Raw genomic sequence first — 19,345 nt, forward strand, 5'->3', positions numbered from 1 at the left:
ATAGGCAGGTCATGGTGGAAAAGAAAAAGTATAAATTTAATCTAATCTTTTTACTCATGTTAGTCACTAACAACAAAAAGCAAAGAAGGTCCAGTTTGCATGAATTTAGGGTAGCAAAAACACTCAACCAAGAACACAATCCAGAGGATTAAAATAATATAATATTATCTAAAAAAATTGTAATGCATGTAGATAATATCTTTGGCTTAAATGGGATATAATAGATTGCTCCTTCTAAACTTTATGCAAACCAAACTCCTTTCAAAGTTTTGAGCAACTCGTGCTGATATCGTATTACAATATAAAATATATTATATATAAGATGAATATGAAAGAGAAGACATCATATGAAATTGTATTTCATTCAAGTGTGTATCTTGTAAGATGAGACTTGAGTCCTATTTATAGGCTCACTAGAATATAGGTAGAGAAATCCAAAGGCCAAATATATGAACATAGGTAAAGAAATCCAAATGTCAAATACATGTACTTGAAAAACCAAAAATTAAGAGTTATGACTTTGACAAGTCAAGAGGTTGTTCTAGAGTATTCTAGAGACATCCATATTCTAACAAATCTTGATTTTTTTCCTTACCCACACACTTTAACGTCGTGTACGTTCATTCAAATAATAACATTAACATCTGAAGTACAGTGTATATGAACACATTTAGCTTGTAATTTTTTTGAATTTTATGTGCACTGTAGTCAGGTAGAGTACACATTGATGTGCTGCCTTAACATACACTATGCATTTATCCGCTTGGAGCATGCCTGATAATTATGCTACGAAGATGTACACATTCTTATTCATAATAATTTACTATATAATAAATTAGATTATAAGACTTGGTAAACAAGTATAATATTTTTTAATAATGAAAATAAATCATATCTTTATAATGATCAAATCTCCATTCTCGTATTTGTCATCTTATCCCTTATTGTCGTCTCTGTCATTGATTTGATCATTATTGTCTCTTAAATCCATCATTTTTGTTGTTATTTTCTGTCAGATATAGTCACTCATCGTCGTTTCCAATTGAAAAATGCTCGTCATTCGCCTTGTTTTATCATTTTCAATCGAGAAACAATTATCAGCTCGTCAGTCATCCTCACATATCATGAATTCATATAATGTTAATTATACTCGCACCTCCCAATTCTAGCATGTTTAATTTTCTCATAATCATAAATTATTGCGAGAACAACGTAGGCTCTTGATACTATAATAATATGGATTGTCAAAAATTGTTTACTATATGGACTGTGGTAGATTTACCGGAACATGATCAGTTAAACTAAAACCTAATACTCCCGACCAAAAATAAAAAATAAAAAAACCTAATGCTATGAACAGAAATATACCTGAAGGTTACACTCGTATATGTATGTATACTTTGATTCCCATCGATGATTGAGGAATACAAGCTAAATTCACTCTATCTGTTGGTTATAGGCCCAACCAGGCCCATTGAACGAAGGCCCAATAAGCAGTTAAGGTACTGGTCCGAAGGACCTCCAGGCCCGAGAAACGAAGGCCCATGAAAGTCCAGGCCGAGGCCCACTACTTGCAGACCGTTGGACAGAACAAGGGACATAACGCCCCCATTTCACTCCCTCCTTAATTTTTGGTAACGGCCGACATTCAAAGCAGAATTGGGTATAAAAACCCTTGTGAAGTAAGACAAAATATACACACATTCTCGTAAACACTCTACTTTTCTTGTATTATTACCCTACTTTACAGCCAGATTCTGATTCTCACACCGGAGGTGAATCGGGGGCACAAACCCTCGCATTCTCTTCACTTTCAGGTACGACCGAAGCCACCTCGAAGGCAGCCGAAGTCTGTTCAAGTTACCGAAAGGATCTGGGCGTAACATTTGGCCCCTTCTGTGGGAAATATGAGAGTTACAAGTTGAGAACAAGACTATGACAGAAACAATTCATGAACATTCACCGCCGCCTGGTTTCACCGACAAAGGACAACCGTCCTCCCTAATCGACGAGGACGGGGTTATCACACTAACCCCTGAAGAAGAGGCCTTACTCCTAAAGATCCGGGCGGAAAAGGCCGCGGAGAAGGGTAAGACCAAAGTTGATTAGATTGACAAAGAAGCGGAAGCGCGAGCCAAGAAAAGAGAAGCTGATGCGCTCCGACTGAAAGCCCTGCAACTACAGAGGGAGGAAATTGAACTGCAAGAACGAACCTTGAGGGAGGCGATGCGGGCCGACGAGACCGGCATAGTACAAAAAGATAGAAGGGAACGTAGGGCATATGACGAAGAAGATGAGTCTGACTCTGATTCACATCCCCGAAGGAAGAGGACTAACCAACCTTACTCTTCTGATTCAGATGAGGAGCCCGATGGATCCCGCCTCAGGCTCAATCGCTTAGAGAAGGCCCTGTTTAGTGATAGGAGGCCCGATCGAGAACCTGTTGTAACACAAGAGATTGAGCTATACCGACCCCCTCCGGGCGAAGAGAGACAATTCCCCAAGATGAGCGAGTTCTACGGGAAGGGAGACCCCGAGGACCACTGTGAAAAGTATGAACTCCTGATGGTTGGGATGGGCCACAATGATATCATGCTGTGCAAAATGTTCAAGACTTATCTCAAAGGGTCTGCTTCGAGGTGGTACAAATCCCTGAAACCTCGGTCCATCGGGTCTTACGAGCAGTTGAAGAGGAAGTTCTTAAAGTACTACTCGCACCTATGCCGAAAGGCGAAGGATACTGAAGCCCTGGTCCACTATCGACAGAGGGCGAATGAAGAGCTGGGGGATTATCTCGCTCGGTTCAAGGAAGAAGCGGGGATGGTCACTAACCTGGACAAAATCAAAGCAATGGGCTTCCTAACGGCGGGGCTAGACCCCTATAAAAGTAAAAAGCTTCGCTCATCTCTTTACGATTTTCCCCCAAAATCCCTGAATGATATATATGTAAGAGGCGAGAATATTCGCCGAAAGATGGAAAGTATTGGAGGATATAAAGACTCAAGAAGGGACGACCGATCAAAGCAAGCCGACAGATATGAGGGCTCAAGATCAGGATCTGACCGGAGGGATAGCAGGAAAGATGGAAGGAAAGAAACAGATCGTGGGGCCAAACGGCGTCGAGATAGAGATTCGGCCGTGTTCACTCCTTTGAATGCGCCGATCTCCAAGATTCTCCATGAGATAAAGGGCAAGCCAGGGTTTGTTTGCCCCGCCAAGATGAAGGTCCCGAACCACAAGAAAAACCCCGATAAGTACTGCGACTATCACATGGACAAAGGGCATAACACCGATGAATGCTATCGCCTCAAAAAGCTCATTGAGCGCATGATCAAAGACAGTGAGCTTAATCAGTTCGTCCGAGATCTGAGAGATAGGTTGGGGCTGAAGGAGAACCAAGAGGAGGAAGTAGAGGCCGATGAGCCAGAGCGAAGGGACATGATAAGGGGCGAAGTAAAAACTATATCTGGGGGAAGCATCCTGGATAAGGATAGCAAGACAGCAAAGAAGAAGTATGCCCGACAGGTGTACAATCTGTATCAATTCGGACAGGCAAAGCCCTATATGCCCATGACCTTCAACACTAAAGATTACGAGGATGTCATTCTCCCGTACGAGGACCCTCTAATCATCAATCCCATCATCGGGCAGAACAAGATATGGAAAGTGATGGTGGATACAGGCAGCTCGGCCAATATACTGTTCCACATAACCTACTGTAAGATGAACTTGGCGGGAGAGCAACTAGAGCCCTGTAACGAGGCTCCCCTTTATGCCATCGGAGGACATCCTATTCAGTTCGAAGGAACGATTACTCTTCCGGTCCTCCTGGGCAAGTTGCCGTATACCATCAAAAAGTTGGTGAAGTTCTATGTGGTTCGGATTGAAAGCCCGTACAATGCAATATTTGGCAGGCCCTTCTTATCAACCTTTGAAGTAGTGGAGTCTATACCCCACCTCAAACTCAAGTTCCCCACTGAAAAAGGGGTAGGAGAAATGAGGGGCGATCAGAAAACCGCCCGAATCATAATGCTCGAAGACCTTGAGAAGGATCAGGAATATGAAGGACCAGATGGAACCGGGAAGAGGAAGCGGGCAGAATCCGAACCCAGAGGAAGCCGTGAAATATTGAACATCGAGCTGGAAAAATTTGGGGCCGATCTCTCGAGCCCAATTGCCGAACCCGCAGCAGAGACCGAAGAAGTGGAATTGTACGCGGGCCATTCGGGAAAGATGGTTCAGATTGGAAAAAACATGGGGGCGGATCTGAAGGCAAAGGTAATAGCTGTCATCCGGAAATACCATGATGTGTTCGCCTGGGGGCCGGAAGATATGCCTGAATTGGATCCCAAGACGGTAACGCACTGCTTGAATGTGTAGCCCGAGGCCAAGCCGGTAAAGCAGAAGAAGAGGACATTTGTAGTCGAACGACATAAGTTAATAGAAGCCGAAGTGGAAAAATTGTTAGAAGCCAAATTTATCGAAGAAATCGAGTATCCCGACTGGCTAGCCAATGTGGTGGTTGTGAAGAAGTCGAATGGGAAATGGAGGATGTGCGTGGATTACACGAATCTCAATAAGGCATGTCCGAAGGATCACTATCCCTTGCCTAACATCGACCAACTGATAGACGCAACGACAGAATATGAGGTACTTAGTTTTTTGGATGCTTTTTCTGGTTATCATCAAATTTCTATGAATGATAGGGATGTGCCCAAGACAGCGTTCATAACTCCGAAGGGGACTTATGCTTATATTAAAATGCCCTTCGGACTGAAGAACGCTGGAGCCACATTCTAGTGAATGGTGAACAAGGTCTTTAAAGAGCAGATCGGGAGGAACATGGAAGCATACATGGATGATATGATAGTAAAATCACTATTCCGAGATCATGCCGAAGACTTAAAGGAATGCTTCAAAACGCTCCGAAAGAACAACACGAGGATCACTCCGAACAAATGCACCTTCAGAGTCTCTAGTGGAAAGTTTCTCAGGTACATGGTCAGCGCTCGGGGAATAGAGGCGAACCCAGAGAAGATCGAAGCAGTTATCAATATGGAACCTCCCAAATGCATCAGAGATATACAGAAATTGACAGGCCGGCTCGCCGCTCTTCGGCGCTTCATTTCCCGGTCAGTCGAGAAAGCACTTCCCTTCTTCGCCGTGCTTAAAGGGTCAAAGAATTTTGAGTGGGGGCCCGAATGCCAAAAGGCGTTCGAAGAAGTAAAAGAATATTTGACAAAGGCACCACTCTTGATGAGGCCCGATTCAAAGGAAACTCTTCAGCTTTATCTAGCTGTGTCTGACAGAACTCTGGGGGCCGTCCTTGTGAAAAACTATGAAGGTAATCAACATCCTGTGTTCTACGTGTCCCATGTCCTCAAGGACGCAGAGACAAGGTACCCAAACGCCGAAAAATTCGCATATGGGTTGGTTATGGCCTCCCGAAAATTGCGGCATTATTTCCAAGGCCGGACGGTCCAAGTTGTCACCAGCCAACCTCTGAAGAAGATTTTGACTAGGCCCGAAGCCTCTGGGAGAGTCATAGCATGGTCAATCGAACTCGGGGAATTTGATCTCGAATACGTTCCCCGAACGGCAGTTAAGGCCCAGGCTTTGGCCGACTTCATGGGTAAATGCACATTCTCGGGCTCGAAGGATCTTTAACCTTATGAACAACTAATCCGGATCTCAGGAAGGTGGAAGCTTTTTGTAGATGGGCCAGTAGCCGGAAAAAAGTGTGGGGCCGGCTTGATCCTCTCCAGCCCCGAAGGATTTGAGATATGCCAAGCCATAAGGTTCGACTTCCCTTTGACAAATAATGAGGCCAAATATGAGGCCCATTTCGCAGGGATGAAGCTGGCCCGAAGCCTTGAGGAAAAACACCTAAGGGCCTTCAGCGACTCCATGTTGGTCGTGAAACACTTCACAGGGGAATATGAGCAAAGAGATCCCCGAACGAAAGCGTATGCTGCCAAGGTACGTGATGCTTCTTTATCATTTGAAACCTTTGAACTAAGTCAAATTGGCAGAGAGAACAATTCTAGGGCAGATGCCCTTTTCAGGCTAGCTTCGGCCGAGACACAGAACTTAACTGGTTCTATTTACCTCACTGAAGCCAAGACGCCTTCGATCGAAAAGAAAGAATGTCTTGAAATCCACCAGGGGAGCGACTGGATGACCCCCCTCAGGAACTTTTTGGAGAAAGGCATTCTACCACCCGACCTAAAGGAGGCGCTGCAAATTAAATATAGAGCATCGAACTACACTGTAATCAATGAGCAGATGTATCACCGATCAGTCAGTCAACCCCTTCTGTGCTGTTTGAACAACGAAGAACAGCAACAGGCTCTGGAGGCAGTGCACGAAGGAATTTGCGGCGAGCACCTAGCTGGCCGGTCGCTCGCCTTTAAAATTCTCCAACAGGGATTCTTCTGGCCCACTCTGAGGGCCGATGCCAGCGACTATGCAAAAAGGTATGTACAGTCCCAGCTGTTCGCCACCGTCCCGAAACAGCCCCCAGAAGAAATGACCTCTGTACTAAGCCCTATTCCATTCGCCGTATGGGCCGTGGACATAGTTGGCATACTGTCCACTAGCACGAAGCAAGCGAAGTACTGCATAATCGCCATCGACTAATGACCAAATGGGTCGAAATCCGTCCTCTGTCCTCCACAGCCGAAGAAGCCGCAAAAAAGTTCTTCCTGGAATAGGTCATTCTCCGATTTGGCATTCCAAAAACATGCATCTCAGATAATGGAACTCAGTTTATTGGAAGCAAATTCCGCAAGTTTTTGCACCATTTCGGAATTGAACAGAAATTTAGCTCAGTCGCCCAGCCGCAAGGAAATGGGGCAATCGAGGCGGCAAACAAAGTGATATTCCGAGGAATAAAAAAGAGGCTGGGCGAGGCCAAAGGAAGATGGGCGAAAGAACTCCCTTGGATCTTATGGGCTTACCGAACCACCCCTAAGACATCAACGGGAGAAACTCCTTTCAAAATGGCCTATGGAACCGAGGCCCTAGTTCCTGTTGAAGTGGGTTGGAATCATACCGAAACGAGACCGACAATGTGGAAACTAATAGTTTCGGGTTGAAGGTAAACGTAGACTTACTGGAGGAAGAAAGAGAAGCTGTACATCAAAGGAACATAAGGTATTTACTACAAGCAGCACAATACTATGACTCCAATGTGAAGAAAAGGTCCTTCGGAATAGGAGACCTAGTCCTAAGGGAGTTGGCCGCATCCATGCCGGCCAAACAAGGAAAGCTTCAGCCCAACTGGTAAGGGCCTTATAAGGTGATCGAGTTCATTCGCCCGGGAACGTACAAGCTTGAAATGCTGTCCGGCGAGGCAATCAAAAACACTTGGCATGCCAGTCTCCTTCGAAAATTTTATCAGTAAGAAATTTCTTTAAAAGTTTGTATTTGAATTCTATTCGAAAAAGGTAAACAATTCGGCTAAACAAAGAAGCATATTCTGTCATATTTCTCTATTTGCACATGCCGCGGCCGGCCGAGTATTATCTGAGGGCGATCCTGAAGAAGATAAACCATTCGGCCGCCGCCCTTATCCAATTCGATAATTAAACATGTAACAAAAGGGGCAATTGGTAAACATGAATTAAGGGCCTTAAGGGGCAATCCTGGAATAACGCCCTATCATTTGTCTTCCCTTAATCATTTGATATTAAAAAGGCCTAAGGAACCCCTGTCCCGGGGCGATCAAAAGAAGAACATGGTAACCCAAAACCAGGTCTAGGGGCAATCCCGAAGAAGACCTCCTCACCATGACATGCTGATCTAGGGGCAATCACTGAGATCAACATCTCTGTTCCTTCACCTACATCCAGTAAAAAGGATTAACAGCCCGAAGTCAACTTCGGCCTTTAACCCTTGGGGCCGTAGGGGGTAATTAGGCAGCAATTCGATAAAATCGTTAAGGCGAATAAATAAGCCGAAGATACGATTCATTTTATTAAAATTGAAATTGTTAAGGCAGATAAAGCCGAAGATACAATTCACTTCATTAAAATTGTTAAGGCAGATAAAGCCGAAGATACAATTCATTTTATTAAAATTGTTAGGGTAGATAAAGCCGAAGATACAATTAGATAAGATCGTTAAGGCGAATGAATAAGCCGAAGATACGATTCATTCTATTCAAATTATTAAAATTATTAAGGCGAATGAAGCCAAAAATACAATTCATTTCATTAAAATAGTTAAGGCATCCATAATACCGAAGAGGCGATTCATTTTAATTGTTAAGGTGAATGAAGCCAAAGATACAACTATTAAATATAGTAAGACAATGCTGACGAAAGACGAAAGATGCATTAAAATATAAAAACCCGAAGGCTAGTTAAATTACAAAAGCTCAAAGGCAGGAGTACCAATTACAAAAAGAGTACGATTACAAAAAATAAAAATACAAGAAGATCAACGAAGAATGCCTCTGCAATAGTTGGGTACGACCATGGAAATACCAACGGCAAACTTCGCAACAAGATCATCTTCCGTCATATCAAGCACCTCAGTGCTGAAGGCTTAGGCTTGAAGGTCTTCATCCGGGAGCTCCTCGTCATCGCCGGAGGAGACAGGAGGGACTTCGACTGCTGGCCGACCGATAGGATCCTCCAGGCTGTCGTCCAGCAACTGCTTATAATCCCAGTTCAGGCCATGGGCCTTCTCCAGGACATAGTCAGCGCCGAACTGTAAGCAGCGCTCCTCCGTCAGGTCCAGCTGCTTCTGCTTCTTCCGAAGCTCCTTTCGTGACCTCTTCAGCTGGACGTTCCGGTGGGAGATCCTCTGGTTCGCCTTCTCCAGTTCAGTCTCCAGCCGAGATCTGTCCTCCTTCAGCACGGTGGCCTCGACCTCGTTCTGGGCTTTTACCCTTACGAGTTCCTCCTCGGCCGCCATGGCCCTCCTCTCCAACTCCTTCACCTCAGTCATCCGAGTCTCCATGTCCTTAACTTTATCCTCCACAGCTGCGGCCCAAGGAGCAGCCTGTAAAAAGACAAGACAAAAAATATTACTAAAAGGTGCCGAAGGGAAAAAGATGGATGAAAAATAAAAAGGGGAGATTAAGAAACGTACTAGGGACAGGAAGGACAGAAGCTCCGTGCAGGCCTCGGTAGCAGAGGCCGAAGCAAAGGTCGGAAGATCGACCGGAAGCTGGAGGCCATGACATAGGTCCGAAGCCACCTCCTTTGTGGATTGCCGGGCTGGATACACAATATGGTCGGACGTGAGCACGCCCCACCCTGGGAGATAAGAGCGCACAATCCCCTCCTTGCTCCGGGTCCTCTTGAAAGGGTTTCCCTCTCCCATGTACTCCAGGTCGTCCCCCTCCTCGGCCTCAGAAGCCGCATGAGATTGGCGGGGCGACGGAGCCCTTTCGGTCTGAGCCCTCTCGCCTGTGCCCTCCGAAGGATCTGGCGTAGCCTCCTGATCGGCGACCTTCTTCGCCGCCTCCTCAGCCGTCTTCTTTTCGGCCGCCCTGGCCTTTTTCCTCTCGATCAAAGCCTCTCTCGAAGACACTAAAATACAAAGGGGAAACAAGTTAGTCCGAGTGTATATAATCAAATGCATAACAAGGAAAAATAAATACATAGGTGATGGGACAAAACTAATGAAAGAAAAAACAAAGGAAGAAGTTTTGTTACCCCCACCCCACAAGCTGAAGAGCCAGTCCTTGTCCCGAAACTCTCCGGGACCTAGCTTCTTCACGTTGACGTCTACTAACGCTGTGTAATTCTCCTTCTCCTCCAAGGTCAGGCTCGGCATAAGAAGCAGCGAGGGATTCACATCTCGCCAAACCGACATGGCCGCCAACTTTGGACCACTCACATAACACCAATGAGTGTGAGTGGATTTATTGTTCGAATTGGTCACCATCCAATCAGGTCGCCCTGCTCGACGGGTGATGGTGTAGAAACCGGGACTCTTCGGATTCTTCCGAAAGTCGTAATGATACAAGAATAAACGAGTGTTGGGTGCGATCCCGGTGTGAAGACATCTATTATAGAAACAGTTAATATGGATGAACCCGTTCGGGTCCATCTGTTCGAGGGCGATGCCCATCTAGAAGAAAAGGTGCTTGATCAACTTCAACGGAGGCACCCGCAAGCCACACTTGAAGGCCGCTTCTGAAACCCCTACAGTGCAGCCTCCATATCTATCTGGCACCCCGGGAGTATCGTAGATCCTTTCGCCCTCCCTCGGCGCATACAACCAACAAAACCCTCGAGGGATGGAATAATACTCGTACATCTGAACTACGCGTCCCTTCGTCAGTTCTGATCGATTATTGGCTGCGGGATAGTCGGCAGGCGAACTAAAAAGGGCCCGTCCCGTCCATTTGGGGCGAATGGAAGACGTTCCCGCCAAGATGTTCGTCAAAGGGTCCCAAGAATCTAGGGGGCGGTTTGCTCGGTCCATGTCCCTGTATCAGGAACAGAGAGACATTAGTCCATGTACTCAGATTAGCACACAGAAAAGGAAAAAATAAAAAACCGAGTACACGTCCCAGGACCGAGCGAACCAGAACCTCGGAGGCGGTTTCCGAAGGTTGTTCCTGGGGCAAGCCATCCCGAAGAATGTTCTTGCCTACAGATCCTTTGGCAAATATCTCAGACTCCGGACCACATGTTTACGCCCTGGGTCGGCCCCCGAAAGACGTTCTAAAACCAAGAAATCCCGAAGAACGTTCTGAAAGGAATATGTCCTAAGTCCAATCATGTATTAGAATTTAGGAATAACTCTTTATGTAATCTATTTTGATTTCATTGATATTAATAAAAGACTTGTTATGTTTTTATTACGGGCTCTATCTATTTAAGTGTTTAAATAAGATATACCATAGTTTAGAGTAAAGCTTTTTATGGATTATGATGAGATCATAATAGTGAGACCTAAAAAGATGATAACTCTAAACTTAAATAGTTCCTGATCGTAGGATTACTAACTGGTAATTAGTAATCCGCAGAGATCGGTACATACTAGGCTTGCTTCATTATGAAGGATGTCTGTTCTCATAGACATTTGTGTGGTGACACTATAGCTAGTATGTAGGTGCTTATTATGGAATAAGTTCACTGAACATGACTCGCACAACTGAACAACTGATGGAGTTCACTCACGTGTCAGCAATTGTTCACCTAGTGATAGTTGTACAAGTATCCTTAGACTTGAGGTCATCATAGTCATCTTGTGTACACTGAACTATGCTTTGGTTTAGTTCTTAGTCTCCAAGGATAATTATTAGGGCTCTTCTGGGTATAGGAATTTGTACACGAAGATAGTGTATGATCAATAAAGGATCTACCCCTTCCAGTGAAGGAAGCGAATGTTCAAGGCTGATCTACTTATGCTAGTTCAGGAATCTCTGGCCAGAGTGAGTGAAATTAGAAAGGAGTTTCTAATTTGCATAGAACTACGCATAGTAAATGGTAAGCAAGTGATTGAATTAGATAGGCTTGACACGAGATCCATGCCTTGTATTTAATCGGGACATTGTAGGGTAGAAGGAGTTTATTGTACGGTAACTATTCACTGACAGGTTCTTGGTATTCTAAGCAGTGAATTCATATTATCCGGATAGTCGCGATATGCTGAGAAGTATCCCTCACGATGTAGAATAAATGTGATTAATTAATTAATCATATTTAATAAATTAGAGAATTTATATAAATAATGATAAAATAGTTTTATTATTATTTATTTCTACTACCGGCTTAATATTGAACCTACAGGGTCACACCATAAAAAGAGAATGATTTAATGGTGGAGGAATTAATTAATAATGGCTAATAATTATTTATTTATGAAATAAATAATTAATTGGCAAATTTAATAATTGATTAAATGAGATTTAATTGATTATAAATTAATTAAGAAAAGTTCTTAATATTATTAATTAAAGGATTTAATTTTTGGAAATTAAATCAAGAGAGAGAATTATTTCTAAAGTGTTTAGAAAAAGGATTAATGATTAAAAGGTGTTTTAATTATTAATGAGAATAATAAATGGGATAATAATAATAATATTTATGGGAAAATTTCAGCTGAAAATTTTGCCTATAAATACACTATTATAGACCCTAATTTTATTCGAACCCACATCGAACCCGAAAACCCAAAAAGTTTGGAAAACCCAATTCTCTCCACCTCCTTCCTCCTCCTTAACATCGTTTTCTTGGTGGATACCGGTAGAGTGCTTCACACTTGAGGAGCAACTGCTAAGGATCTCTGATCGTTGTCTCCGAATTATTTTAAAAGGTTAGATTCGATCCCTCGAATTTTTATTCACGATTTATATGCTTTTATTTGGATTTTGTATGTGTAAAAGTGTTTTGCCATGCCCCCGCTGCGTTAAAAATCCAACAATGGTATCAGAGCATATGTTGTATGCATATAGATCTGTGGTAAAAATTTCAGAATTTTATGTGCTTGTATGAATTAATTATGATTTTTACAAGTTATATCATGGATTAATTTTGCCTGATGAGAAATCGTTTCTCAGAATAATTTTGAATGTTGATCTGGGTTCTACAAGTGTTGTAGATCGTCTGGGTATTTTTTTCATAATTTTATGATGTATAGATTTTTTATTATGAATTTTTGAAGTTGTATCAATTAAATTCGTAATTAAATAAATCATATATATATATATGAATTGTATGTATGTATATATCTGTATATGCTGTACATGCTGTTATCTGCTGCTGCTGTTAATTGCACGGAGACAGAAAAGCACAAGTCAGATGTCAGGTGCGGCGCGGTTTCCGAGAAAGAATTATGTCGGCTGCTGAAAAAAAAATAAAAAACAAAAATAGGGGTGTAACGCATTCCGGGAATGCGATACACACCTGTGGCACATTTACGGAATGCGTTACACCCTTTAATGGCTTAAAAGGGGTGTAACGCATCACCAGAATGCGTTACAGGGCTTGTAACGCGTTCCTGTAATGCGTTACAGCCCGTCTGTTGATATTAAAATTGATTTTCTGGGAGTTACGTAACTCCGTTTTGGGCGTGCAATATACCGTTGGATTCGTTTTTCCGAGACAGATCTAATGGAGTGATCAATTTTAGTTTATATAAAAGTGTTGAACTGTTTATATTTCCATGAAGTGTTTTAAAGCTGTTTTTGATTGTTTTAATTGATTTTAAATGCTTCATGTGATACATAGAGATGTATAATGCTTAGACTAATATGATGGATGATGTAACATGCCTACCTTGATGTTTATTCATGTTGATATATGTGATATATGCTTAGTTTATCATGCGATGATAGATTTAGGTGAACTTAAATAAACATAAGGCGTTTGTTAGACAACCTAGTATAGTGAAATTGTTTCATAACCTTAATAATAATATTATGAATACAATCATGAGATTCTTGTGTTTATGAAACACGTAATTGAATATGAATTTTTGATATGAGAGAAAGGATGATTCTGTCAATAACAGATTTCTATCTGTAAGAAAGGGTTATTAAGTGACGCCTCTTGACAATGCTCCACCCGATCTGGGAATCATCTGATTATTGATTATTGATTTGAAATATTTAATTTAAAAGGAAGAATCTCTTTATAATATGATTATGATTGTAACGTAATATAATCCCTCTAAAATTAAATAATATCAAGTAGTAATTGGCCAATGACACAACGGGCTTGTGTCGGTCATAGCCTTCCAACATGATAGAAAAGTAGTTCTTATTTTTGAATCATTGTCGGTTCGTGCTACAGCCGAGGGCTTTGATTTCGAAATAAGAAATACTTGTCTATTACATAGAGATGTGTACATTGAATAAGAATCTAAAGGTCGGTACATGCTACAGCCGTGGGCCTTTGGGGACTGATTCAACTGTACGGAATGTTGGGTTAGACTTGACTTAGAATATTGAGTTTGTCGTGCTACAGCCGAGACTCAATTATTCAAGAGGCTAAAGTTTGATTAGGGAATGACATGAGATGTAATTGACAAAAGTTGTCTGCCTATTGAACATTGCATGGCGGTTCGTGCTACAGCCGGGGTTGTGTAATGGAATGTAGGATCCCTATTCTCACTAGCATTATGAATGCTTAATTTTTCACGTAGGGGGTTGAATAAATTAAGAAAACTAGTGGGAGCCACTTATGAATAAAGACCCGATTCATATAGTGTTTTGAAATGAAATCGAATATTTGCTAAGTGTTGTTATGTGTTTATCATTTACAGATTTACTTTGTACGTTATGTCTTCTGCACTATCACTCAGGAGTATACTAGATGCTCACAAATTGACTGGTCCTAATTATGCTGACTGGCTTCGAAACTTGAGAATTGTTCTCAGGATTGAGAAGCTGGAATACGTGATTGACTCACCTAAGCCTACTGAACCTGCTAGTGATGCACATAATGATGAACATGTTGTGTATCGTAAGTGGATAGATGATGCAAATGTTGCTCAATGCATCATGCTAGCTTCCATGAACATTGAGCTACAGAAGCAACATGAGCATATGGATGCTCACACTATCCTCATTCATCTACAAGAGTTGTATGATATGGCGGGGAGGACAGCTCGATATGAGATATCGAAGGAGCTGTTCGGTTTTAGGATGTCTGAGGGATCATCTGTGAATGACCATGTACTTAAGATGATCAATTTGATTGAACGTCTTGGACAACTTGGTTTTGTTATGGATGGGGAGCTGAGCCAAGACCTGGTCTTGCAATCGCTTCCGAGTTCGTTCTCGCAGTTTGTTGTGAACTTTCAGATGAATAAGTTGGATATCAGCCTGCCTGAACTCCACAACATGTTGAAGACTGCGGAATCGAATTTCCCCCCTAAGAAGAGTTCTGTTCTTCTAATTGGTGAAGGTTCCAATCCTAAGAAAAGAAAGAGGAACTCTTCCAAGAAGAAGAAAGTAGGTGAAGAAAAGCCGGTTCCACCAAAAGCTGAAGACCCCAAGAGCAAAGTTGTTTGCTTTCACTGTAACAAGGTGGGGCACTGGAAGAGGAACTGCAAGGTTTACCTTGCAGAATTGAAGAAGAAGAAGGGTAGTGAGACTACCGCTTCTGATTCAGGTATGTTCATGATAGAAGTGAATATGTCATTATATCAAATTTCTACTTGGGTATTAGATACCACCTGTGGTTCTCATATCTGCAATTTGTTGCAGGGACCAAGGAGAAGTAGGACTCTTGAGGAAGAGGAGGTGATTCTACTGATGGAAATGGAGCAAGAGTTGCTGCTGAAGATGTAGAATCATTTCATTCATATGCCTACGGGCAAGACTATTATTTTAAATAATTGTTATTTTGTTCCCTCGATTGTGAGGAATATTATTCCCATGTTAGACTTGGCTGGATTTTCATTTATTATTGAGAATAATGAATGTTCTATTCTTAGAGATAATATTCTTTATGGACGTGGTGCTTTAAATAATGGTCTGTATATATATGTGACATAATTTACTTTAGATTGAACAAACTAATAAAAGAAAAGGGATGATGAAAATCTCACTTCATAGTGGCACTGCAGTCTCCATTTAGTGGACATGGAGAGAGGGCTGCAAATTTGCTAGGAATGGTACACACAGATGTATGTGGACCAATGTCTACGCAAGCCATGGGTGGATTTTCATACTTCATTACTTTCATAGATGATAGATCTGGATTCGGATATGTGTTTGATGAAACACATGTCTGAGGCCTTTGAAAAGTTCAAAGAATATAAGTATGAAGTGGAGAAACAACCAAACATAGTATTATAACTCTTTGATCAGATCGAGGTGGTGAATACTTTAATGGAGTGTTTCTAGATTATCTCAAAGTAAATGGTATAGTCTCCCAGTGGACTCCTCCAGATTGGTATCTGAAAGGAGAAATCGAACTTTGTTAGACATAGTTCGGTCCATGATGAGCTATGCAAATCTTCCAGTATTCCTATGGGGTTATGTATTGGAAACCTCAGCATATTACTGAATAAGGTGCCTTCCAAAATCTGTTCCTCAAACTTCGTATGAGATATGGAAAGAAAGGAAACCGAGTCTTAAACACGTTAAGATTTGGGGATGTCCAAGCTTATGTCAAGTAAGTTGACCCAGATAAGCTGGAATTCGATCCGTAAAATGTAGTTTTGTAGGATATCCTAAAGAGACTTTAGGGTATTACTTTTACACCGATCATCGGGTGTTTGTATCCAGACATGCTACCTTCTTGGAAAAGGAGTTTATCCTTGAAGGAAACAGTGGGAGCAAAATTGAACTTGATGAAGTTCAAGAAGCACAAACTACTACGGATCAAGTGGAAACACTTGTTCTGACTGGACAACCTTTTGTGGAACAGCCCATTCATAGATCAGGGAGAGTGTCTCGCCGACCTGAGAGGTAATATGGCCTTGTCATTGAGAATGACAATGAGTTGTCGATCATTGATGATGACGACCCTGTGACCTATAATGAGGCTATGAGTAGTGTTGACTCAGAGAAATGACATAGTGCCATGAAATCCAGAATGGAATCTATGTATACGGTATACAAAAGATAGATTATAGCAGATGGCCAGGTGGAGACCTATAAGGCCAGGCTTGTGGCAAAAGGATTCAAACAAAGGCAATGGATTGACTTTGATGAAACCTTTTACCTGTAGCCCTGTTAAAATCAGTTCGGATTTTGCTTGCGATTGCTGCTTACTACGACTATGAGATCTGGCAATTAGCCAGATGGTTTTCTTTCCAAGGGAAATGAAAACCTAGTGTGTAAGCTACTGCGAACCATATGTGGTTTAAAGCAAGCTTCTCGTAGATGGAACATTCATTTTGATGAGATAATCAAAGAGTTTGATTTTATCAAAAGCGTAGATGAACCATGCGTCTACAAAAGAGTAAGTGGGAGCGCGATAACATTTCTTGTATTGTATTGAAATAGAGTTGACACACATAACAACATAGCAGACCCACTCACAAAGCTACTTTATGAAAGTCACTTTGATCGTCATAATGACAGGATGGGTATTAGATACCAGAGTGATTGGCTTTAGTACAAGTGGGAGATTGAAAGGAATATGTCCTAAGTCCAATCATGTATTAGGATTTAGGAATAACTCTTTATGTAATCTGTTTTGATTTCATTGATATTAATAAAAGACTTGTTATGTTTTTATTACGGGCTCTATCTATTTAAGTGTTTAAATAAGATATACCATAGTTTAGAGTAAAGCTTTTTATGGATTATGATGAGATCATAATAGTGAGACCTAAAAAGATGATAACTCTAAACTTAAATAGTTCCTGATCATAGGATTACTAACTGGTAATTAGTAATCCACAGAGATCGGTACATACTAGGCTTGCTTCATTATGAAGGATATCTGTTCTCATAGACATTTGTGTGGTGACACTATAGCTAGTATGTAGGTGCTTATTATGGAATAAGTTCACTGAACATGACTCGCACAACTGAACAACTGATGGAGTTCACTCACGTGTCAGCAGTTGTTCACCTAGTGATAGTTGTACAAGTATCCTTAGACTTGAGGTCATCATAGTCATCTTGTGTACACTGAACTATGCTTTGGTTTAGTTCTTAGTCTCCAGGGATAATTATTAGGGCTCTTCTGGGTATAGGAATTTGTACACGAAGATAGTGTATGATCAATAAAGGATCTACCCCTTCCAGTGAAGGAAGCGAATGTTCAAGGCTGATCCACTTATGCTAGTTCAGGAATCTCTGGTCAGAGTGAGTGAAATTAGAAAGGAGTTTCTAATTTGCATAGAACTACGCATAGTAAATGGTAAGCAAGTGATTGAATTAGATAGGCTTAACACGAGATCCATGCCTTGTATTTAATCGGGACATTGTAGGGTAGAAGGAGTTTATTGTACGGTAACTATTCACTGACAGGTTCTTGGTATTCTAAGTAGTGAATTCATATTATCCGGATAGTCGCGATATGCTGAGAAGTATCCCTCACGATGTAGAATAAATGTGATTAATTAATTAATCATATTTAATAAATTAGAGAATTTATATAAATAATGATAAAATAGTTTTATTATTATTTATTTCTACTACCGGCTTAATATTGAACCTACAGGGTCACACCATAAAAAGAGAATGATTTAATGGTGGAGGAATTAATTAATAATGGCTAATAATTATTTATTTATGAAATAAATAATTGATTGGCAAATTTAATAATTAATTAAATGAGATTTAATTGATTATAAATTAATTAAGAAAAGTTCTTAATATTATTAATTAAAGGATTTAATTTTTGGAAATTAAATCAAGAGAGAGAATTATTTCTAAAGTGTTTAGAAAAAGGATTAATGATTAAAAGGTGTTTTAATTATTAATGAGAATAATAAATGGGATAATAATAATAATATTTATGGGAAAATTTCAGCTGAAAATTTTGCCTATAAATACACTATTATAGACCCTAATTTTATTCGAACCCACATCGAACCCGAAAACCCAAAAAGTTTGGAAAACCCAATTCTCTCCACCTCCTTCCTCCTCCTTAACATCGTTTTCTTGGTGAATACCGGTGGAGTGCTTCGTACTTGAGGAGCAACTGCTAAGGATCTCTTATCGTTGTCTCCGAATTATTTTAAAAGGTTAGATTCAATCCCTCGAATTTTTATTCATGATTTATATGCTTTTATTTGGATTTTATATGAGTAAAAGTGTTTTGCCATGCCCCCGCTGCGTTAAAAATCCAACACGTACTTGGTCAGAAAACACCTCGCATGCCATCTTTAAACCCATGGGGCCCCCTCAAATTAGTAAAACCCGGAGAAAATTCTATTACCTACCCAGAAATTCCCAAAACCCCCTAAAAAAACACAATGGAACACGCACAAAACCTCTAAGTCCACATGAAAATATCCTAAAACACAGGAAACCGGCATGCAAATTTAAAACTGGAAAACAAGAAAAAGGACTTACTTATCTGGAGATGTTCTTGGATTGAAATGGGATGATCTGGGAAGACGGAGTTGCTGTTGCCCGTGATTGAAAGATTCACCTCAATTTGTCACCGTGTATGGAGAAACTAAAAGTGATGAAAAGAAAAGAAAATGCATAAATGGGCTTATATAGGCGCCTAAAATGAATTCAGAAAAGCGACGTTTGGGGGTTTTTGAAATAGACGTCCCAGATCAAAACGGTTGATATTCAACGGCTGAGATTGAGCCATGGAACGACGTGCCAACAGCTGTCACATTAATGCACTACAAGTCCCCACAAGCTTGCCACGTGTACGACCGAAGATCGAGGCAGAACTGAAGCAATCGCCCTAGGGTTTCTTCGCCCCAATATGGGCCGAGACCGGTGTCCGTC

The 19,345-nt window shown here is 41.2% G+C and overlaps 2 protein-coding genes across 2 annotated transcripts; both read left to right on the plus strand.

Annotated features, from left to right (window-relative positions):
• Positions 1-2,226: 2,226 nt before the first annotated feature.
• LOC141714470 (uncharacterized) lies at positions 2,227-4,800 on the plus strand. The gene is made up of 2 exons (XM_074517989.1): positions 2,227-4,278; positions 4,381-4,800. Exons 1-2 carry the CDS (start codon positions 2,227-2,229, stop codon positions 4,798-4,800), a joined length of 2,472 nt encoding a protein of 823 aa, XP_074374090.1.
• A 3-nt stretch (positions 4,801-4,803) lies between these two features.
• On the plus strand, positions 4,804-6,639 carry LOC141714471 (uncharacterized). The gene is made up of 2 exons (XM_074517990.1): positions 4,804-5,632; positions 5,696-6,639. Exons 1-2 carry the CDS (start codon positions 4,804-4,806, stop codon positions 6,637-6,639), a joined length of 1,773 nt encoding a protein of 590 aa, XP_074374091.1.
• The last annotated feature ends 12,706 nt before the right edge of the window (positions 6,640-19,345 follow it).

Source organism: Apium graveolens, chromosome 3, assembly GCF_009905375.1.
Source record: "Apium graveolens cultivar Ventura chromosome 3, ASM990537v1, whole genome shotgun sequence".
NCBI lineage: Eukaryota > Viridiplantae > Streptophyta > Magnoliopsida > Apiales > Apiaceae > Apium > Apium graveolens.